The 23,961-nt window shown below is 37.7% G+C and overlaps 1 protein-coding gene across 2 annotated transcripts in view; it reads left to right on the top strand.

The window, feature by feature from the left end:
• NTRK2 (neurotrophic receptor tyrosine kinase 2) overlaps positions 1-23,961 on the top strand; it is a 196,243-nt gene that overhangs the window by 89,535 nt on the left and 82,747 nt on the right. For both annotated transcript variants that reach the window (XM_071424841.1, XM_071424840.1), the window contains one exon: positions 22,733-22,921. In XM_071424841.1, the coding sequence (XP_071280942.1) occupies positions 22,733-22,921 (189 nt within the window). The remainder of the gene's footprint in view (positions 1-22,732; positions 22,922-23,961) is intronic.

Below are 23,961 nucleotides of genomic sequence, written 5' to 3'. Positions count from 1 at the left end.
GCAATTAAGGATATCCATCACAGTTCCTCTTTGAAGTTAGATGTCATCAAGTGCTCTGCTTTTCCTGAGAAAGAGTATTAGGAATGTCTGCCTTTTTTCCTCCCTAAGTCTATGTCTTATAAGACATGGTGTTATTTTCCAGAGATCCTAACTTTCTCTTCTGCTTACTGACTCATTTTACCTTCCTTTTAATTATTTTCTTCTTGGACTTCTTGCTTATCCATGAATCTGTCCTCCTGTTGAAATAATATCTGATGTCACAGAGGTGATTCTAAATCAGTAGACAATCATCTAGTGGCAACATTTGAACTAAAGTCAGTGGACTTACATCAAACGCATATTGGATCATGAGCAGACCTTGACACAGTAGCCCAAATTCCAGTTTGAAGTTTGCTAGGACAAAGTTAGCATATTTCAGTTATGTGTTCACAATTTATTGCCGAATTAATGAGGTGAGAATCTGAACCCTTTTCTTTTGGCAGAGAAAAAGCAAACTTGCAAAGCTGGAATTTGGTAGTTGACTTTTGAAATATTTAATTTTAAAAAGTAGTTCTTTCTGATTCAGAATATTTATATGCATAAATATGCACATTTATTGATTGGGGATTTTACATAATTTTTTGTAATTTATTTTGTAGCACTTTGCAGTTCATCTTTATTGGATAGGGGTAGGTTTGACCTTCAAATGTTTCAGAATGTACTGACACAGTATTTTGGATTTTATGTAATCATGGAGGTACTTTAATAAACAACTGATCTATGCACCACTGAAATATATATATATATATATATATATTTTTATATCTGTATTGTAGAATATCCTTCTTACATATTTTGTACTACATTTTGTTAGACACTCAGTACATTATTACTTGATGTAGATAGTCACAGAATATTATGGATTACAGCACATGATTTGTTACTAATAATGTCTTAGCACAGATGTTTAGTGCTTGATGGAAAAAGACTACATGTTCCTAAAATAGGTTTTTTTTCAGTATGTGGACAGAGACTCTTAAAGCTAAGGGAGCTAAACTTTTTAACACAGAAATTATGATACCCACTAGCTTCTGTCTTTCAGCTTGATTGTAAGTGACATTGCTTGTAACTGTAGAGATTCTGATCTGCCCAAATGGTGTTGGTTTACAAAGGGCTCACTTAATTACAAATTCTTGATCTCCTTAAAATAAAGTGAGACTGAAACTAAAAATCATACAGGAACCATTAACATGGTAAAAATTGATGAACATCCAGGATTTGACATTAAAAAGCTTTTATATTGTTTTACTGAACAATAAAAAAGGCTATGAAATGTCTAAAGGCAGAGTTGCTATTTTTTTCTGCTGTGCCAGACATGAAACTAAAATAAAAGCATATTTCTACAGTTCTGCTAGAAGGGGTTTATTTGTACTAGAATTTATTTTAGATAGACATTTAATATGCTCAGAGACATGTTGAGATAAGCTGTTTAGCAGTTTGATGGGCAGATTAGTTTGGGGCCCGGAGAGGAAGCACTGCTGGGCCTGTTTTGGTGTGAGGCAAGTCATGTCATCCACTCTGTTAAATAAACCTGTTTCTGTTGAATGTGATGGGAGTTTGACCAGTGGCCAGGTCTATGTTGCAAAGAAGTGCATTGTTCCCAGGCAGAGGTCAGAGCTGTGCTCGCTGCAGCTGCCTGTCATGGAAAGCGAGGTGGGAGCAGTTGCAAAATGTCTGTTCCTGAAGAAAGCTGTCTAGAGACCATCTCTTTTTTAGTGGGAGTCCTGGAAGCTCACAACCAGGGCAGACTGAGGCTGCTATGAGACATTTTCATGGCAATATGTGTCTTGACTATTGTAACCTGTGAAAGACAGTCTTCATCCTTTCCACTGCATTTGTCTACCAGCTGGACCTCTCCCAGGCAGCAGTGAAGCAAAGCATGCGTTTCAGTGGGAGTAAGATCAAGATCCTTGGAAACAGCAAACAATGCCAAGAAAACCTGTAGACAGCTAGTTGAATACAATTTTACATCAAATAGTTCTTGTAAGGATTGCTTTTTCTTTTTTGACTGTTGGCAGCAGCACTAAAAATCAATTTTTTCCCTAAGAAAGCAAATTCCTAAGCCTGGTTTTTCACAAACTATAAAACACATGGAATTTTGCCATATGAAAATGACCCATACACTTCCAAGTGGCTCTTTAAACAGAAGCCTTCATACAAAGTTTGTCAATCCCTTTACCCAGTTGTCCATGTTAAGTTGACAGCTAATCATCACCATGAAGGCCATCACTTCATTTGCATCTTAATGCTTAAAAACTTGCAAATGGTTTGTAAAGTTGAAAGTTATTATCCAACAGATTAAAAAAATCACCCTTTCAAAGCTCTTTTTAATTCAGCCATTTTTCCAGTTAATAGTAATTATTATTGTTAACAATAATAATATTATTTTATTATTTGAAATAATTCAGAAGTTACTAGTAGACTGAGCAGCAAAGTATTTTGTTCATGTTTATTTCAAAAGAAAACCCCAAAAGCTTATGTAAAGGTTTTTAGTATTTTCTTCTTCTCCATCATTCTCTCTGGCTTCTTCTCTTCCTTCCAATTGTTGGTGGTTCTGTTTTCTGTTCTTCAGAGAGCTCAATGTCCTACTTTTTGAGTTGTGGTAAGCTCTCTTCTTCTTAGGGCACAAATGTGTAGCATCTTGGAATATCCTTTTGAAGGACTTTGCCATAATTATGTGATGGTGTAAAGTAGGTATAATGTAGGTCCATGTTGTTTGAGATTTTCATAATCTGATCTCCAGAACATGTGTTTGTGGGTGGTTAGAAGCATTGAGCATGAATGCAACATCATAGAGTGCACAGAGAATGCTGGTGCTGTGTATTTCACATGTCACAGCCCATTTCATTGTCCCACTTCCATAGGAATGTGTATGCCCAAACTTTTGAAGCTGGCTTCCATTTGCTCTGTTTTTCTTTTGTTCATACAAATTAAATCTACTCTGAAGATAGAAAATGATGCAGTGATTGGAAATAAATATAGGTGTTCAGTTCCACAAGCATGTATGTGACTGAACTTGGAGAACATGGTATTCTCTTTTAATCAGCCTCGAGATTACCTGGTTGACTTACTTTCATCCAAAAAAAAGCAATAGATTGGAAGAGCCCATGTGAGAGTGTGTATTGTTTTAGTATGGACATGCTATATACTTCTAATTTTAATAGCAACCTTCCATGACTAGCTATATTTTTTCAGCTGCAAGGAGTGCGTTGGATAAGCACGTGTTCTGGCCTGCAGCAGAGTTGTAGGCAGCATAGAGCCAAACTGCTTTCATTTTGAAGAGGGCCATTCCCCCGTGATCTCTAGAGGCAGCAAGTCACAGCAGGGTTACTAAGCAGATTACCTCTTAATATAGGAGGAAACTTGTCTCCTTGCATACATATTTTCACTGTTACTTTGTTCCTCAGCTGGGATGACAAGAACAACCATATAAAATTTCAGAGAACTATCTGATATTCGAGGAAGTAAAGGGTAAAGTCATGGCTTTCATATGATAGCTTTGTTTTTTTCTTTGATGTAAGCAGAGTAGGGCTCCCTTTTCAGGTATGTCCACCAAACAGAAAAGAAATCCTGATTTTTCCCTAAGTATTTTAGTATTATTTTAGAGGGGTTTTTTTAAACACAGCTATTTCATAGGAATCACTGACTTTACTAGTGTGAAAGCATATGGGCTGCCACATCACTGCAAAAACCCAAGACCAGAGTCTTAAACAAATACACTTCAAATCTTTCACTGCCATTCAGAGCTCTCTGTTCCTGAGAGAGCTTTTATATTTCCTTTTATATTTCAGGCTCAGTTTAAAAAAAGGAAGAGTCATTAAGTTGACTTAAAAGTATAGAACTTTAACATTTTTTAAAGTATTTTTTCACACATGGAAAGTATTTTTTTTCACACATGGAAAAAAGTAATATTCTAAATTTTAGCACAAAGTTGCCTTCCACCATAGCATCTCATTATAAAAGCCAAATAGTGGGACAAAGGCAGTGGGCACAAAATGATGCACAGGAAGTTCCACCTGAACATGAGGAAGAACTTCTTTGCTGTGCAGGTGACCAGGTGCTGGCACAGACCACCCAGAGAAGTTGTGCAGTCTCCTTCAGTGGAGATATTCAAGAACCATCTGGACACAATTCTGTGCCATGTGCTCTGGGATGACCTCACTTGAGCAGGGAGGTTGGACCTGAGGATCCACTGTGGTCCCTTTCAACCTGACCCATTCTATGATTTGCTGTTATCCATCAGCAAACTGTGAGTCTTTTCTCCCCCTCTTCCCTCTAATTCTTCGTGTTTAAAATCTTTCATGTTTCTTGTAACAGACAATCATTGTTTTTATTCCCAATTGTTACCATAACACTTTGCACAATCTATAAAAAATGTATTACATGAAATTACTTTTAACAGGCCAATAAAGTTCTATAATATCATTGTGTCTTTCACTACCTGTAAATTGATCACATTTTGTATTTCATTAATAATAGTGCAGTGCATTGAAAAATATGTCAATTTCTACGTTCCTCACCTGTTATCTATTGTTATAAAAATGCTATTGTTGCCTGTGTTCCAATAAGAAGTGTGATTCAACTCCTTAATTATATTTTTATAGCGTCATTAATGGTTATTCTATTGATAAAGCATCCCCCCCCTCCCCCGCTGCCCTGCAACTGTTTGCAGTAGTTTTATTTCTATTTAACATACTTTATTTTAAGTGTATGTATCATTACCATGTACATTCAAACAAATGTATGTGTATTCAGGTCAAATAACCACATGTTCAGCTGTTGCCTGTAAGACACAAAGTTTTGTGTATCAGGCCATACTTCATCTACTCAACTTTACAACAAAAAAAGTTGTTTGGTTAAATATTCAAGTACGATGTGGTGATTTTCCAAATTATTTTGAGGAAACATCAGTGCTGTGATTTGAAGGCCATGTTTTGCTTTGGAACTTTTTGTCAGGCTAGCTGTTTGTTAGCCTGAGCTATCTGGATTTCTTGACATATTTAATGAAACAGAAAACAAAAGAATGTTGAAGTGGTTGTATCACAGGTTATGTCCAGATTTTTTATCTTTTTTGCTTTTCACTTGGGCATGTCATATATTCCCATTAATGTGATTGCTGTGTTTGGACCACAGCAGATTGAATGTTCATTTTCTTGCTTCTGAAATGTTTTGTCATGTTTTTCTCCTCTGGGGTCTTACCAGATCTCTAAGTATTGTACCAAGTTGGCTTTCTATACCCATAGGCAATTTTGAAATTTTTCACCTATTTGAACAATTGTGATGTCCTGCAGTGTACTTTAGACATATGCTTTTTTATCATCATCCATGTAAAATATGCTTTTGGAACTAATTTGATGTATCCTCAGTGTCTAGGAGAAATAGCCTCAATATAAAGGTCCATTCTTTTTCTAGGAGGAGCTTTCAATAAGATGACTATTAGAGGTAAATTCGGATGTTGATTAAGCTGGTAGATACAATTATTTTGCAGAAAGTATGCAAACAGTATAAATTGTTAGATTCTTTAACATGCCAAGTAGAAGAACATGCTGAGATTGTGACATGTTTGATATTTTTTGGTGTAGTAACAAACTTGCTATTGAAATACTGTTATAGAAAGTTTTCAGACTCAGTAGACCAAGTTATTACCTAGTGAGAAGAATCAAAAATGAAGTTCTGAATAAAGGCAAAAGTGAAAATAGCCTATTACACTGCCTGGGAAATGAGGAAGTCTGTAAAGGAATTAGGAACACCGTAAGAAATAAAAAAGTCTTAATATTCTTGATAATCCAAATCAGTGTAAAACTGCAAACAAGGGTTTCTTTTTAATGAACGTGAATTGCAACTTGAAAGTATTGTTGTGGAAGTCTTGATTTTATTCTTTTAAATGAGAAAAAAAGACAAAACATGTATTGGATATTTGTGTCTTGAGATACTGTAACTTCCATCTACTTTTATCATTAAAATACTTCAAGAATAAAAAGTTAATTTCATAGGTTAGTTTGTAATTCTGTTACTGTTTCACAACTAAAACAAATTCAAAGATCACTTTTGAGTAATTCATGTTTCTTCCTTTATTATTTTAGTAACCAGGCTCTAAAGTAAAAATATAGAGCACATAATTAGCAGTTCTTTGTGTATTGCAGTTTCATGAGAAGGTTGCAAAAAGTCACAAAATACTGTTTGATGATACATATATATTGTCTTTCAATTACACTGAAAGAACTTTTGGCAATGTGTTTTTACCTGTTAAAAGAAAATACACTCTACAGTTTCTAAAATAAGTGAATAAGTATGATTAAAGAAAATAGAAAGGTGCGTTTGAAAGACAAATGAAAAATTATTTTAAGCTCTTGCTCTGGTAATTTAAAATTTTAATTTAAAGACTCCCTGTTTGTTTTATTTATGTTTTTCTACTGTAGTTTTCAAATTCATATTTTATTTATATATGCCATTTTCTGATGCCATTATTGCATCTTCTGTTGTTGTTACAGCAAACTTAAGATCTATTTCCTTAATACATTGTGACTGTAATTAGTAAAATCCCAAATAGTATCTCATGATAAGTTAGAATATGAATGTGACAGTGCCTTTTATACCTGCCACTTAAAAATGCTGTGCTATTTACATGTTCAGAAGGAGGAAAGTATTTTAACTGGCTATTCTAGCCACAACACCTTCCCAAGATAGCGGATGTGCAGAACAAAATTATGCAAGTGTGTGTTGGGAACCACACATCAGTGATAGTGTGGCCTAGGGGAGGGAGGGATGCACCACCACAACCATCAACTGCTGTTCCTTAACAACTCCTTATAGCTCATGTTGCATACTAGAATTTAGAGAGCAGAAGGTGATGAAAGTCCAGATGGACAATTGGCTGTGGAGTTTCTTGATGACTATTGTGTTCTACTGAAAAGTCACCATGTTTTCCCCTTGAAGGGTTTTAGCAAAATTTCAGTGTCAACATCATTGAAGTATATGATGCCTCAGGAATGGATGCGTCATCCCTGCCTCAGGGAACGAGATCCAAGAACACAGGTTTATATAAACCTTTGTCTGAGGGTTGGGTAAGGTTTCTTTCATTTTTTTCTCAACCTGTGCTGAGAATTTATGATGTCTTTATTCCAGGAGACATACCAGCATAGACCCCACTGCCTAAGCCAGAATCTCCCTTTCTTTTTCTAAAGATGCATGCCATGAAATCAATTTTAATGTTTCCTTATGAGAGCTAGCATGATGTGAGGTCAGAGCTTATAAATTAGCTCACACTTTTCATCCCCAAGTGTCTTAGAGAGAAGGTCAATAGGGCTAGCCATATCAGAGATTCCTGGTACATTTTGTAATCATTGCATGGTCATAAAAAGTTTCTTCACAGATATTAGATGTCTTAAAAATCCTAGGAAAAAGTGAAGGACTCCATGTACCTGTAGAGATTAACCAACAGAATTAGAACAAAATGTGAAATCTTGATAAGTTTATGCTTTTGAAAAGATAATATTTATGTAATACTCCCTTTTTCATTCAGATTCAAAACTCTGTGTCTTGCTGTAAATATGAGACAGAAGTCAAAATTATGAAAGAATATCAGTGTTGGCTTCCTCCTGGGAAGACCTGCTCATTGACTTTTCCCATTAATGTCAGGGGACTAAATAATCTAAGTCAATTTCTCTCTTAGTTTTATTTTCTATGAGCCAAAAGTAATTTTTATGTTATCTGAGATACTACTTGTATGCTGAAATGTAACTGTCTGCCAGGTTTGGTGAAATCTGTCTTCTGGGTACCAAGTGGCCCATTGATAGATATCTCAGTCTCTCATAGCATTTGTGAAGGTGTCTGCACACAACTGTGTTATTACTAGTTGCTCAGGTGTATAATTTTTAAATACATTAAATGTTTTTAAAATACAACCCAAATAATCAACTCTGCATTTGTTTCCTTATGGGAGTATGAATCAAAATCAGGTAAGTTACTGTGATTTGCCTGAGCATTTCCTTTCTCAAGGCATTTGAAGTACAGTTTTTGAAGCAGAACATGCTAAGACAAGCCTTCTGCTTTCTGTGTGGTAAAACAAGTTACCTTTTCCCATATGTCGGCATTGTTTTTCCCTTGGGAGTTGGCAAAGTCTCTTTCCAGGTAAAGAAACACACTTTATCACGTTTTATCAATGTCTCAAAAAAAGTGTGAAGAGCTGCATGCCTTTTCAAGAGAAAGGCAAAGATTTATCATCATGCTTTTTCTTTCTAATGAAGACACCAAGTTTCCATTGCTTGCTGCAACTTCACACTTTGATGAAATCCAAATGTATATGTGTATATATCCTCTTGCTGTTGAACTCAACTATCCTGGTGCCCAGGTGAAGTTGTTACCTGTCATTAGGAGGTGATGGTATAGCCTTTAGTCCCTAACTACAAGGGTCTAACATTTTCTGCTCCAAGTTCTGGTCTGAACACGGTGAGAGCTGAAACCACTAGTGATAGGTAGATGGCCCACATGATAGCAGTTTGATCAGTAATTGCCAGGGGACAGCTACTCATGCCAGGAAAGGGCAACCTTTGGCAGAGGAAAAAGAAAGGTTGAAGATAGGTAGCAGAGAGACTGAGTTACCCTGTGATCAACCAAATCAAAGAGTTTCATTGTCTCAAAGAGGGGAGTGGAAATTTTGAAAACCTTTTGTCTCCCTTGTGGAAACTTGCAGATTTTGTTTCAGGTGCCGTTAATCAGGCTACTATGAGATATAATTTTTTAATACAGAGTATTAATATAAGTCTCACTCTGCATTCATGAGGTTTTCCACCTAGATGTTACAGGACATAAAGGGTCTGTGGTTTCATTTTTGGTTACACTAGAACCCTGGTTCTGACCCTGGGTAAATCACAACACTGTATTTCACTATAAAACAAATCAGGGATGTTTATTAATCTGAGATTTTTGTCATCACTGCAGTTATGTATTATTACTTGTTGTAATCATGCTCTTAAAAATGAGATTCCATTAAAAAAATTAATCTATAATGGCATGGGGGTTGTTTTTCACATAAAAATTGAAATGAGTGCATAGAGCAGGACTACTTTTTCCTTCATTTTTGCAGATTGGTTAGATAAGTTAGCTGTTTCAGGTTGTCATATCTTTGTTCCTTGGGCACTGCTGCCGCATCATGAAAATATGGAGAAATTGGTTGGTAAATGAAAAAAAGTTGTAGCTCTTTTAACATCAGATTCTAATGCCTCTGGAAACTACTGACAAACAGAACCATCCAAGTGTGCAGTTGACAAAAGACGTACTTTTTAAAAAAGAGTTTCTGTATCCATTTAAGTTAAGACGACCCAGTGGAGGCCAGTAAAACCTGAGAACCCCAATAAAGCAGCATCCCCTCCCTGCAGAGCCAGGAACCCACCTAGAGGGCAGCAGGTTCCTCTGGTTGCTGCTGTGGTCCACCTGCCCTGGCAGGAGCTCAGTGATGCTGTTATGTCTTGACTACTTCCTGCCATCTGCCTTTAGAGTTGTTTTATCTCTGTGGCACAGGGCCCAGCTTAAAGCCTCCCAAAAGGTCATATGCCAAGGCATGCTTCAGGTGCTGGAATGGCATGAATTTTGTGGATGGCTCCAGTATTTTTTTGTAATGATGAGCTTGCTGCACTCCATGCAGCTAGTGCTGTTTGCCAGGGATCCAGGCTTGCTGCCTTGCTATTTCCTGCCTCTTTTTGGGCCTTGTAGAGGAGAAGGGAAGGGATCCTGCACTGCAGGAGGGATTAACTTCTGGCTTCCAGCCTGCCATTAAGCACCCTCCAGCAAGATGGCTTGTTTGCCTTACATTTTTCCCTTCCCTGCAAGCACACATGACTGCCTGACTGAAAGGTGAAAGACCAGTATCTTCCTAATTTTAATAGTCCCAGAAGCATCATAAATAAAATCTAGCTCTGTAGCTTATACATGTCTGGTAGCATGCAGCAAATCTCACTGTCTTTAATCCTCTCCCTGGCAGTACTCCCACTGGCTTCAGTGGGAGTTTTGTCTGAGCATGACCAGAGTTGGAATTTCAGGTTTTGGTCCTACATTAATTTTTCAGCAAGGAACAGAAATGGATATTATAGATTTTCAGTTAACCATTAGGAAGACATAAAACTGACATTCTCTATAATGTAGTAGTACAAATATGGGCAATTACCTTTCTGGCATTGTCTTGTGGGAATAATACAGATGAATTACTTTAACCCATTCCTAACATAATTCATGTGCAGCCATATATTATAGATGCTACCTTTCAGTGACATAACTAAGTGCCACAACTAAGTGCCACATCAGGAGAAGACTGCATTTGCCAAAAAGGTTGTCATCATTCTTAATAAAAAGACAGCAGTCCTAATTTCACTGTCATTCATAGGAATTTTAAACCATTATCAATATAATAACTTACTCCTGGCTGATATTAAGAGGAAGGGAATTAGACTCTTGGTATTGCTATTCCACTTTATCTGTTCAAAGGACCTAATGCTTTGTGTTTGGTTTGACTCTTTCACCCTATCTCTGAATTTGCTTTTCTTACATTTGTGATGAACTAGCTAGTTGCAATTTAGCATAGTTTAGCATATTATATTGGATTTTAAAAGGAAAAAAAAAGGAAAACCTCATCTGGCAAAGAGAAGTAAGGTGTAGAAAAATCTTTGGGGGAAAATGAATTCTTTCTAAAGAATTATGGTATAAATGTGGTGATTAGGTAGAAAGATAGATAGATAGATAGATAGATAAGTTATAGATCTCTGGTGACTAGAGAATGAAGAAATACCAATTATGCTCCTGCACTGAAGTCCAATTATTGGTTACCTAGTACTACTGTGGTTGAATTGATTGTGGGCATTTTTCACACACATGTCTGCCTTTCGCAGCTTGGTCCATTGAGACCATTTTGTGTGTGACCATTGCAGATGCCAATTTTTAATCTAGTCCAGTGCCATAGAGGATTGTCGCTATGCATGGTTTGTGCTTCTGGTTTTGTTTTTTTTTTTTTCTATTGATCTCTGAAGATGAGAAGATGATTTTTGCAGATCATTTCAGAGATACATTAGTTAGAAAAGTTTATAAGGACATCTACTTCAATTGGTGCTGATATCATACATGTGTTCATTAGATTTTTTGTGGAATTACAAAACCATTTTCTTCTGCTTTATAGTATTTGCTTTTAATGGTGGTCAGGAATAAGGCTGTTCTTTAGCAGTTTCTTTTTAAGACTATTTGATTTTTATGCAAATCTGTTCTGATAAATCTGTTGCTAAGAAACAGCCATGACTGAATTTTTGATAAAAGAGGGAACTAGACTGAAAAAAATGAATGTCATTCTAGAATACTTGAATTTCACAAGTACTAATGCTATTTAATCCTAACATAAAAATGACAACACCACAGGATGCCATGTTGTTGTTGGAAAAAGTGAGGATAGATGAGACAGGTGGTCAAGAGAGACTCAGTTAAGTGTGATAAGTGAAACTCTTTATAAAGGAGGAAGTGAGTAGATAAGCAGAGGAGACCCATCAGGAAAATGCTAATGGATATATAAAAAATACTCAGAAGAAGAAGAAGCAGAATTAATTTATAAAAATTAATTTGTAAAAATCCTGGATGAAGAGAAACTCTGCATATTTTTGTTCAGAGCCTTGAAGAATGGAAGTAAAGATGCTCCCAATATTTTAGCAAAACCTCATTGTTATGTCCTGACCAATTTCAGAATTAATGCATCCTTTTCCAAATCCATTGTAGCAAAACTGCCAGAGTTTGTGGTGTGGCCACTTTTGGGATGGCTGATCTAGCTGGTATGTTGCAAATAGGTTTGAGTATGTGGCATTTTCCTGCTTCCCATAGCAGCAATTTCAAGGAAAGCTGGCAGGAGAGAGGTAACAGGAGGAATCTCCAGCAGATGAGGCGTCATGTGGCAGGGAGGAGGAGGAGGTGTCTGTAAATGGCAGTAGAGGTTTATCATGTAGAGGCAAGACAGTGAATTTGTGCAGCTAATCCTATAGCTTGTGAGTGATGCTGCTGGAACAGAAGTTTGACATGTTTCCTTTTTATATATGAGTGTCATTTGCTCCACTGTAGTAATTTTTAGATCTGCATTAGAAAAGGATTTTTGAGAATTTAAAGCTTCACTGCCTTAGGAATTGTGCTTTGGGAAAGAAGGATGGTGTTGGAAGGCAATTCTGCATCTTTGATCTGAAGATGTTTTGGCTGGAATATTCCTCCAAACAGACTGTTATGTTTCCTACCAGCTCCAAAGGTGAACTGTTCTTTAAATAGTGTCCAGAAGATCTAATCGAGCATAATCCAGAAATCTATAACAATGAAAATGGCTGGTTTTCTTTTCCTTAGGATTTCTTAGAGGTGCACAGGAGAAGTGCTAGAGTGGGTCTGCTGGTAAGACAGTTCCAAATACTTCACCTGGATATCATGAGTATTTTTCATGACACATGATATCTGAGCACCAAAAAACTTCACAGAAGAAGATCTCTGCCAGTCTCTTTGTGACCATCAAGGTTTTCTGAGCATGCCCTCTGATCTGTTTAAAGGCCTGGGATATGTATATTGCTGAGTGCTTTGAGGACAGGTTCTGTAAAGAAATGGCTGCTGTTGTGCAGACACAAAAGGAATCAGTTTCACTGTTGCTAAGTAATCTAACATAAATTGGAATAAAATGTCAGGTGTTAATGTTTTGGAAGGAAAGTTAGCTCTGTCTTCCTCTGTGCTCACTGAGGGCTGGTTTTGTACAGTTTGTATTCTGTGCCAAAGTCCTCTGCCCTTCCAGCAGCCCTCTTCCAAAGGCCAGCTACTGCCTTTGAAATACGTGCAAAATTGGGGCCATTAGCACCCCACCCCAAGCCTGTTCACCTAAGGTGAAAGCAAACTTCTTGACAGGGAATATATGGGACAGTGTTAGTTCCCCACGTTCCCATGCCCTTCTCTTCATGTGTATGTAGGCCTTTGTATTTCATTTTCAAAACATGTTTTCCAGGATGAGAAGTGTTTGGAGACAAAGAGGAGGCAGTCCATGTCAGTGCAGGTTCAAAATAGCTCTAGATGAGCTGTAAGATCATCTCAGTGAGAGCTTAGTGAACATAAATACCAGATTCCTGCAGATGTTGTTTACAATTTGAACATGATGTTTGGGTTGATTTAGTTTTGCTTCTTTGTAGCTTGTCAGGTTTAAGGTTAGCTAGTCGGGTGGTAAATCAAAAAATTTTTGGAAGCTGTTATTCTAGAATGCTTGTTGGGAACAAATTCAGAGGTATATTTCACTGTAGTGTTGATTTTATAACCCATGCAAATGTTGGGGGCCTGTAATAGTCTTGCACTGACAGAAAGTAAGAAATTATACAAGACTTTGTGTTACTATGTCATGTAATTAACACTTCCACTGATTAACATTTTTGAAGAAATAAAGGGAAATTTCCCACTGAAATGAATTGTATGTAAAAAATGCTATTAAACAATGTGTGTTCTGGTAGAATAACCCACTGTGTAGTAGAGCACCAGTGTTCTTCTCACCAGACTAAACCTGTCTTTATTCTGTAGGCTGGAAAAGTGAACTTCTAATGTATGGAAATATACATATTTCATTGAGCTATGATGTGTATTTGTTGAGCTCTGGGCTTCCTTCAGTTCTGAATAGACATAAATCAACATTTGAAGACTGAAGGTGTTTCCTATAAGATCACTCATGATCTATCTTTTTATCATTATGGAAGTTTAGGGATGAAGGAACCCCTGGGAGATCCTTCCCTAGCCTAAATCTGTATCAACTATACCTGCAGCTTTCCCAAGAGACATTTTTTCTCATGCAGCTTCAAGAACTCCAAAAGTGGAGATTTCTGAGTCTTCTATGAGCAATTCCAGTGCTCATGGAAGCAAGATCTGTTCCAAAGTTCCTGAGGATCTGTTCCTGGGGACCTATTCTAAAGTTTTTACCATAGTCTTTTTTAATGCACTTTTGTCATGGAACTTTTAGTTCCTGTTTGTCAAAGACATGCAATAAAAATTGTAACCATGCATTGGAAGGCTACCTTTGTGTACCTCCTCAGACGATAAATCCCAATTCTTCAGTTTTTCATCAAGTCTCTGAGTATTTCTAGATTATCTGTATTGTTTTTTCATTTGATATGCTTCAATGGAAGAGGCCTGTAGAGATTATCTCTCTACTTCAAGGAAATAATCATTGAGGCTTAAAAACATTTATATAGTGTCAGCTTTTTTTTTTTTTTTTTCCCCTAAAAAAACCCACACAATCAAATACAATTCAAAATCAGGAAGCTTTTGTCCTCAATCTAGCTTATCTGTCTTATCAAGTAACTCTGTTGAACTGAACAGAATTTGGAAAATTATTCAACTTAACTACTCCAAATATCTTTGTTCTTCTCTGACAGCAAACGCAGCATGGGGAAATTTTTATTGCTTCTGTACACTTTGTATTTATCCTCTAGACAACAGAGGACCTCATTCCCAGTCTTAGGAGTGGGAACACTCACGCTTAGATTATTTATGAGAAGTCTGTAAGGAAGCAGTTTTTAATTAAATAGTTCTTAAATGAAATTAAATGAAAGGCAACAAGGATTTAATTTCAGGTGAATTATTATTTTTTTGCTTGATGCCAGCAAGTACATTCCAGTTGATCTTTTTTATTATTGTGATGATTTTTTACTGTAGCATTTTTGAAAGATAGTAATTTTACCCATGCTTCCAAGATATCCAAGCCTGCAGGTGACTATAATGAATAGTACTGATGATCTATATTAAAAAATGATAAATCATTTTTTCTTAAATTCTTTCACATTTTCTGCTTTGTTTCTTTAATTCTCTGGCTCATGTATTAGTATTGATTAATATCCCACATCCCAGGTAGGTTTTTTTCTTAGGTCTTTCTTTCATTTGACTACCAATAATGGGAGGCCATAAATTCCTTGTTCTTCATAAGAAGGCACATCAGCTGAGCTGCAGATACTGCAAATGTGTCCACAAAGCAGTGAACAGCTGTACAGCCACCATTCCTCCTATATCCAAGGAGGGCTATGAGTCCCAAAGGGCTCTGTGGTTTGACAGCTGGGGCTGCCAATTCCTCCCAGGTCCTGGTCATGACTTTGACAGAGATCCCACCTTCAGTGCTGGGTAATTCAGTGTCAAAGTGCTCTTCCTGTTGCCTCCAAATCAAAAATAATAGTAGTGCATACCTCATCACAGATGATCTATGTGGATTTATTGGTTATGGTGCATAAGAATGTGACAATGCATGCCAGATTGCAGTTGTTAGATCTGTTTCACAAATGCCTTTCTTTCTGGCTGAAAGCGAAAAAGAAATCAGCAACCTTTGTGATGCAGGTTGAGGTTTTGCTGATAACATCCCTGGGGAGAGCTGGCCCTGGACTGAAACCAGGGCAGAGGGGTTAGGAGCCTTTCATCCTCTCCAGACAAAGTATGTATTAGACACCTCATTCTTTTTCTTACAGGGCTTTGCAGTGCTGCAAAGGAGGTTTCTTGGGTGAACTGTCTTGCCAGCCTGCCCCAGACCAAGACACCAGTATCTTTATCCCAGCACCCTGTAGGTTGCTTGACTTTTGGGAGTTGCTTGCATTATGAAGGGGTCCCCTAGGCTATCCTTGGGAGTCGTCCCTTGCAGAAACAATTGCTCTAAGCTTGTGTGTGAGGGGATGCAGGAATGCATGGCTACAGGGGAGTATAGAGGAGGTTGTGAGGAGAAAGGCAGCTGAAAGGAACTGACTGGGATTCTTTCACAGTCACGCACCAGAATAAAACCCAAGCAAACAAATATGCAGCTGTAGCTCTTAGATTCAAAGCCAGAACAAAGAGCCCTGATGAAATATTGAATGGCTAAAATCTGTGCATAGTCATGTCAATGGAAATTACCCAGAATGTGTGTTTGTTCCTCTGTAGAGGAGTAAGGCATTGAAATAAGTTTTCCTGCAAGACGAATGTGTGTTTTAGGGAAAAGGCATCTTGACACTTAGCAACACTGGAAATTTGGTACTGTAAAGCTAAATAACATACCTGTTATTTCATTAGACTCAAAGGTATGCATTACTTAAATTATTCCATGTGGGAATGAAGATAATCCAAAAATGTAGATCATTGGCTCTGTATGAAAGTGGTCCAGTGACAAAAAAACAAATTAGGCTTCTTCTGAAGCTGCAACAAATGAGAAAAAGTTAAACATTGATTTTTCACATGACAACAAAGGCAAAATACCTTTTGTCTTGATCATCCAAACAAAACAATTCATCATTGAATTGGTCTAATTTCATCATGATTTTCAAACTGATTTCTCCAATTTGTTTTGCAATTGTTGTAAGTGAACAGATTCCTAGGGATTGCTTCCGGAGTTTAAACCCTGATTTTCCACTCTCCTTTGAGAGACCTTGAAGAAGCCTACTTACTTTTTTTATTCAGAGAATGTTAGAAGCACATGCTGGTGGGGAACAGAGGTATTTGTCTGCTGGATGTGAGGATGTTCTCCAGTGCTCTGTTTGGGTTCTCCTGACTTCCTGGGAGCATCATCTTGGATGGGAACTGAACTTCTTGGGCAGTGTCAAAAGGTTTTTCTCATCTCATATGTCAAGAAGCAACAGAGTACAAGCTTAAACAAGCACTGGTGGGTGTAAATCAGTTAAATAGATTGATGATACCTGTCAGAAGATGTGAAATTGTTTATCCTTTAAACACTAAAGCCTGGCAAGTCTCAGTTTTCTGAGTCACAGACTTAATGTGTAACAGTGTGGGTTTTGGCTCAGTGTACTGTTCCAGGGTAGAAGGACCTGCACTCTTTGATCTGTGAAGAGCAATATGATTTAGCAGGATGGACTCAGGTATAATGCTTTTTAGGGTGATCTTCTCATTTTTCTTCACCACAACAAAGGAGGATTAACCCCCAACTACTCATTTTGCAACTGCATGTGACAGTGACTGTAGAGATGGCTACACAAAGACTAAGACTAATGGCTGCTGTCTGGGTAGCTGGCAGGGATGGGAATATGAGATAGGAAAGGTCAATTAGAAGGTGGGTAGAGGCAAGATGTGCTATTGCTCCAAATAGCTGAACTGCTGACAAAACACGGGAGTGCCTTGGCTTGAGCTTTCCGTCATTACAAACATTGGCAACTGCAAAGCCAAGACCATAGTTTTAGTAAGTCCACTCTAGACTGGCAGAACAATCTGACTTCGCTTTGAACGTCTCCACCAAGCAAAGCAAGACTTAACTTGTTACTCTTTGGAAGCGTATTCAGTCTTCTTTTGGTTGGTTGGTTGGTTGGTTAGTTGGTTTGGTTTTGGGTTTATTCCTTGAGTTCTATTTACATCTTTTAATCCAATTCCTCCTATATAACATACTGCAGTTTAAGAGACCAATAGTATAAAATATTTTTTCTATAATTGCATTTCTTTCTATTGTGCTGGCTTTCTTGTCCACTCTAACAGTATTGGTACCACGTTTGGTACCACAGTTTCTGAACATGGGAATACAAAGGAATATTTGAAGTAAAACTTAGCACCTTAGTCAGAAAAAAAGTGTGCCAAGCTGTGATTGATTACTTGGCTTCCAGAGGGAGTAAAAGATAAGATCACAATTTTTAGAGTAAAGCTGAAAAGGTGCCTCTTCTGCTGAGAAAGCTGGCTCTTGCTTTGATAAAAGGAAAAATTGAATATCTGCTCTTGCTAAAGCGTAATACTTTCATTTCAATCAGGCAGAAAATATAAAAATCTACAGCAAATATGGGAATCTCACAGGACATGAAATCTTGTGTAATTGCTTTTCAGAACAGTGTATTTAACTAGTAAAAAAATACATCCCTCCCAAAAGGAAAAAAAGGAGAAGATTCAGTATAGCCTTGGAATTTAGCAGAGGTGCTGAGTGATGTGACATGCATTCACTGTTGTGCTTTTAACTTGACAGTGTGCTGTTACCCTGTCTTGGCACGGACTGACCCCTGTTCCCAGGGGAGCCGAGAGCCAATGCTAGTGCAAGGTCCACTGAGAAACTATTCTAAGAATCAACATAATTTTTCAGGGAAGGAATAATTTTTATTAAGGCGTCCCAGCACAAAATTGTCTCTATAAATGCTGCTTTTTACATGACTTGCTTCCTAACAGTTGAGTAAGTGTATGCATCCTTGCAAATGCACAACTCCAACCACAAAGCTAAAATCGAGGCGGGTTTGTGGTATTTTATTACCCCTATTGTCTTCCAGTGTGCCTGAGCCATTAGTAGTGACTTCAGGGACAATTGGAATGATGTGTGTTGCACAGAAATGTGTCGTGCAAAAGCAGCTCCAACAAATAGCAGTGTAGCATGAACGTTAAAACTGCATTAACTCTGATGGTGATAGGAGTATAGTGAAACATAGAATAGAGTCACAGAATGGCTTTGGGCAACCTTTTCCAGTGCCTCACCACCCTCACAGCAGAGAATTTCTTCCTAATATCTAATTTAATCCTACTGTCTTTCAGTTTGAAGCCATTGCCCCTTGTCCTGCATGCTCTTGTAAATGGTTTTGCTTCATCTTTCCTATAGGCTCCCTTCTGGAGCTGGAAGGATGCAATGAAGTCACCCTGAAGCCTTCTCTTTTGCAGGCTGCACAATCCCAATTTTCTTAGCTTTTCCTGTCATGAAAGGCTGTACGTATTAATAATGAATCTCCTTTGCCTGTCCAAAAATAGCAGTACACCTTGAAAATAATAGAATTAAATTTTATTTCTTAACCTAGGGAAATTCAATTGTTTTGTCACCACCAAGGTAAAGTACAGTGCAGACATACACTGTTTAAAGGATAGCACAGCCCTCCTTGGGATGTACAGTAAGTGAAGTTTGCTGTTTCTGCCTGTCCCCATATTATGTGTTGAGGATAATTCCCCTCCCAGCTGTTGGAGGCATTTTGGTTTTATTATAGCTCATCAGTTTCAAATAGAATTGGTCTTCTTACATGTCACAACTTTTTTACAGAGCTGCTGGGCTTTTTTTGTATACAAAAGGGATTTTGCTTGAGCCTAGGTGATGCAGAATGGATAAGTCTTTAGCTTAATATCAAACAGAAGATAAATTAATCTCCGTGGTGGACAGCCCACATTTTCCCCAAAGCACAGTACCGATTCTTGTCTGGCTCCAACTTGTCTTCTTAAGAAAAATTGTCTAAAAGTGATATCAAGGGAAGATTCTGTGCAGCACACTGGTAGAAGGTCTCTGGAGTCTTCTTAAAAGCTTAAGCCAACTGTGATTCACCTCTTGGCAATAGCTAGTGGCTACTGATAACCCATGACTTTCACTTCAACCTACTTCATTTTGTCTAAAATTTTCATATTTCAGGTGTAAAACCAAGAACGGATTTTATGAAAACCAGAGGCAGTAGTAGGTGACTGAGTGTAATTACCACACTTGTTCTACCTTTGGCAAGTAATTCAGTGACCACATTTCACGTGGATGAAACCACACTCCAAGGTGCTTCAAGAAATTATCCTTCATTTTGAGCACTGAGCCCATTCAGAAAAGGGCAGATCTCATTTCTTGTCATCACAGGTGATAGTCTCATCTTGCATCCCAGAAATGCTTTTACGTTACTTGAATATCATAGCCAGCTGCAGAGCTGCTGGTCTATAGCTGTAATGTGGCTTAGTGCTCTCAGACAATTAAATGTAACTTTGTGATGAGTAGATAGTCTAACAAATAAACAAGCATGGAAATGTTCTATGTAAAAGATTGCTCACATTGATAAAAAAGGTCAGGAAAAGGGAAGTTTGAAAGGATGTGAACTCATCTGCCTCTGATACACAAAAAATTTCATCTGAGGGGTTCTAATTATCTTAATTAGCAAACAAATAGACAGGGAATAGGATTTTGAATGCAAACAACTATTCACAAAAACCATTGCATGAGATGTTGCTAATAAGAGGGATCACAGAGTGATGTAGCAACAAGGTTCCTAGAATTGAATTTTTCTTAAATGGTTTTGTACTGCCAGGAATTGACATGAAAGTCACCTTATTTTCCAGGTTTCCCTCACCAACCTCAGAGAGCTGTATATACTTGGAACCTGCTTCATAGCACTCATACTAGCTTTTACCAGTAAACCTAATTGAGTAGATTTACAGAACAATTGTCTATTTTCACCTGCAGCACTTTGCAGTTTATACTGGTTGAAAATAGTAGTTCACCATACAAAATTGGATCTTGGAGTACTGCAGAAATTATTCAATGACTAGACTGAGTTCCTTAGTCATTATTCCAGTTTAACACCTAGAAATGTGTAATGGTCACTTTTCCTTGCCATCACAGCATGTATGTTGGAAGTAAACAATGACAAAAGAGCCTCCTCCTGTGCAGCAGAGAACAGCAGGACTGAAAAGGACTTAAAGACATGCATCTATTAAGTTTCAGAGTGGAGAGAATTTCCTGTTTGTTGTGAGAGAAGGGATTTGATGCTCATTCTAAAGTATATTAGTGTAAAAGTATTTTGTTTTCCCAAGAAAGTATTAAACAGCCTGCTTTTTTTGAGCAACAAGTAGAGATTCAGAAAGTTTAGAGGTGTAAGGATGGTATCTACGAAAAACCTGAATGCAGTTTTAAATGTGTTGCACTCCAAATGTTTGTGCAAAAAACTCTTATGCATCTGAAAAATGTGTTGTGACTTAACGTAAGTATTGGCTGTGCCATCTGAGTGGTCCATTCCCACAATTTGTTAGGCTCTACCCTTCATTACAGAAATTTTTACCAGAAATTCTTTATCCTGGCATCTTTCCCAGTAGAGTCAATCATGTGGGATCTGAGTGATCAGTAATGACAAAACCAGCCTTGGTATGAGTATTTCACTTGATAAATTGCAGAGATCTAGACTTTAGTTACATTTGTCAACAGTGACTTTCCCGTGAAGTGCCAGGTATTTGAAAAATTACTTCTAGTGTTTCAGGCTGGGGGGGAAGTACTTTTTCAAACTATGAAAACATTTCCCTCATGCCCTATTAAACCAACTGGGGAGAAAGAAAAGCTAGACAGGGGTGTGAATATACTTGTGTCTCAAAATATAGAGTTGAATAGCTGCATGCCAGGATATTTAAGTTTTATGGCTGTGAGCCCTGATGCCTAATGATGAAGTAATTTTGTTATGATACAGTCAGCCACAGAAGAACAGGAGTTTCTTTAAAGCTGCCCTTTCTTTGTTGTGCTTGGGACTGTCCTTTTTCTCATCTGGTTCTTCAGCTGTGCGTCTGCTGCCATGCATCTTGCTTGTCTTCTCTCATGTCCTCAGTAATGTGCATACAGAACCTGCTGACGGTCCTGCTGGTCTCTCCTCTGCACTCCCTATCACTCCTGCAGACACAGCTGCCATCTACATGGCAGGTTACTCAGCTCTGTCTTGCCTCTACAGTGTTCCTTCTGTCCAGTTTAAAACAGTCCAACATGAGTCCAACATGCAATTGGGTGACTTGGAGTAAATACAGCTTTTTATTGTCCTCAAAATCTTCTCTTCTGCCCCCTTCTTTGGGGGGACATTTTCTCAAGCTGTTGCTGCTGCCCAAAAGCTAAATGCAGTTGGCTAAGGATGCTATTTCAGAATAGGCACTTCCAGAGGGTGATTTTTTCCATCTGTTTCTAGCATAGTCTTTTGATTGTTACAATTAAAAGATGTGAATGTCATCCCAAAAAACTATCGTTAATGTGGATGGAGAATGAAGTGAAATATGTGTATTCTCTGCTGTCTCTTCAGTCAGGACATTAGGCAAAATGTTTTTGCTGCTAAATGATGCTTCTGGTTTTCTAAAACTGGAAGTAATGTGGAATTTAAGTGACAGGGTTAGATGTCAAGAGTTCAAATGTTATCTGTGCTGATTTGCTGTTAGTTCAAAGGCTCCTGCAGTTCACAGAAGTGGGACACTGTGCTAAGAAGGATATTTTTTTTAAATCTATTTGCAAGGTTTTATCTGTGTGGCACTTTCATTAAAAATACAAAGCATGAGGTGAAAACAAAACAAATCTGTCACTGAATTACCATTCACAATAGACTTTTTTCTGGAAGGTGACTAGATTTATATGTGGACTGGAGAGCCAGTAGGATGTGCCCCTGGACAGGATGAGCCTCTCTGCAGTAGCTCCAGGTTTTACTCCTCTGCTCCTCTCAGCATCTTCTCTGCACCTCTGGAACTATGCAAATTGTCCCCTGGATTTTGGCCCTGAACCCACGTTTCTTTCAGAAATTAGCAGCTTCCCACATCAGGATGAGCCTATTTGCTGTGTCTTTTGTCTTGTTGTAATGCCAGATAGGGCAGGCATTCCCTGGATTTATGCTGTTACTGCTGTGTGCTTCAAGTAGGGCATAAGGTAAAAAAGTTAATGTGCATATTCCATAGCTTATTTCTGAGAATGACAAAATTATTTAACAAGTTTTGAGATATTGCACAGTGACAGACTGTGCTGGATGGGTAATGCACCAGTACAAAAACTTGTTTTGATTCCAGTTCCTAAAGAACAAAAACCACCGTTCTCCATCTGCACCCAGAGATACAAAATTTTTGAGGTAAGGTCAACAAGGCACACAAAGAGAGCTTTTGACTGTAGGAATGAAGGACAACTGACCAAAACTTAAAAAAAATAATAAAAAATTACTCATCTGAGGGAAGAGTACCATACACTGGGTTACAAGAAAATCTTTTTTTCTTACTCTAGGTCCTTCTTCAGTCATCAGCAATGACGACGATTCAGCCAGTCCCCTCCACCACATCTCAAATGGCAGTAACACTCCTTCTTCTTCTGAGGGGGGTCCTGATGCAGTCATCATTGGGATGACAAAGATTCCTGTCATTGAAAATCCACAGTATTTTGGAATTACCAACAGCCAGCTCAAGCCAGATACCTGTAAGTACAGACAAGTCTATGTGTTTCAATCATTCATTTTACCTGTGCAAGTGTAGTGGCTCCTTAATAGATCTAGCATAACAAAATACTCTAAATTCCTGGGAGTGGAATGGTGGGGTTAAAATGTGTGCTATTTACTAAAGGTACATGGGATGAACTGCTTTACCTCTGTCTTAAGCCAAATTCAGCCTTTGTGACAAAGCAATGAAGTGAGCAATGTTATGCTCAAACCCCCACCATATTTCATCAAAATCACTGGTAGCCTTTCCATTGATTTCAGTGGTCTTTGGCCAGTCCTGTGCTCTGAATGTATTCTTGGGAGAAAATGGATCTTGGATCTGAAGCAAAAGTCAGTATTGTTACATATGCACTACTTTTAAATTGATCATATCAACATCACCAGATCATATAATGATGTCGTATTATTATAACCTAACTTTCAAATCTGAGTATTTGTAAAGCTGTAAAAATCATAAGAGTTAAAACTTCAGTTCTTGTAATTTTCTTGTAAAACTCAACCTCCACAGACAGAAATTGTTTTAAATGTTTAAAAGTAGAGCAGAAGAGAAGAAGGTTGCATGCTGGACAATATGTATTGCATACAAAATCTTTCATGTTCAGTTAATACCAAGTGGAATGTGAAAAAATATGAAGAGCTAAACATATTGAACTATGAAGAGTTAAAAAAGAGTATCAATTACTTCAGATGCTATTTTTCAAACACAGTAATAGTTTCAGAATTGAACATATTAAATGCTGGGGTTTGAACCAGTGATTAGCATTAATGTACATAACTGAAAAAATACCTAAAGGACATTGTGATAAATAGTAACTGCACAGATTACTATTTCTCATCAGGACACTAAGTTCTCTAAGTTTTTCAGAGAAGGTTGTTCTGAAGCGCCACTGGAAGTTTCAATTGTTTCTCTGCGAAGTCACTCTACACTTTCCTAGTATAATTAGTGAGCACTGGGCTTGCAACTGCTTCCTCTCTGTATCCTACCCTGAAAGATATCACTTTCTAGCACAAACTGTAGCAT

This window comes from Agelaius tricolor, unplaced genomic scaffold (genome assembly GCF_023055355.1).
Source record: "Agelaius tricolor isolate 1412-34295 unplaced genomic scaffold, bAgeTri1.0.p SCAF_4, whole genome shotgun sequence".
Lineage (NCBI taxonomy): Eukaryota > Metazoa > Chordata > Aves > Passeriformes > Icteridae > Agelaius > Agelaius tricolor.
This window is presented reverse-complemented; position numbering and strand designations above follow the sequence as displayed.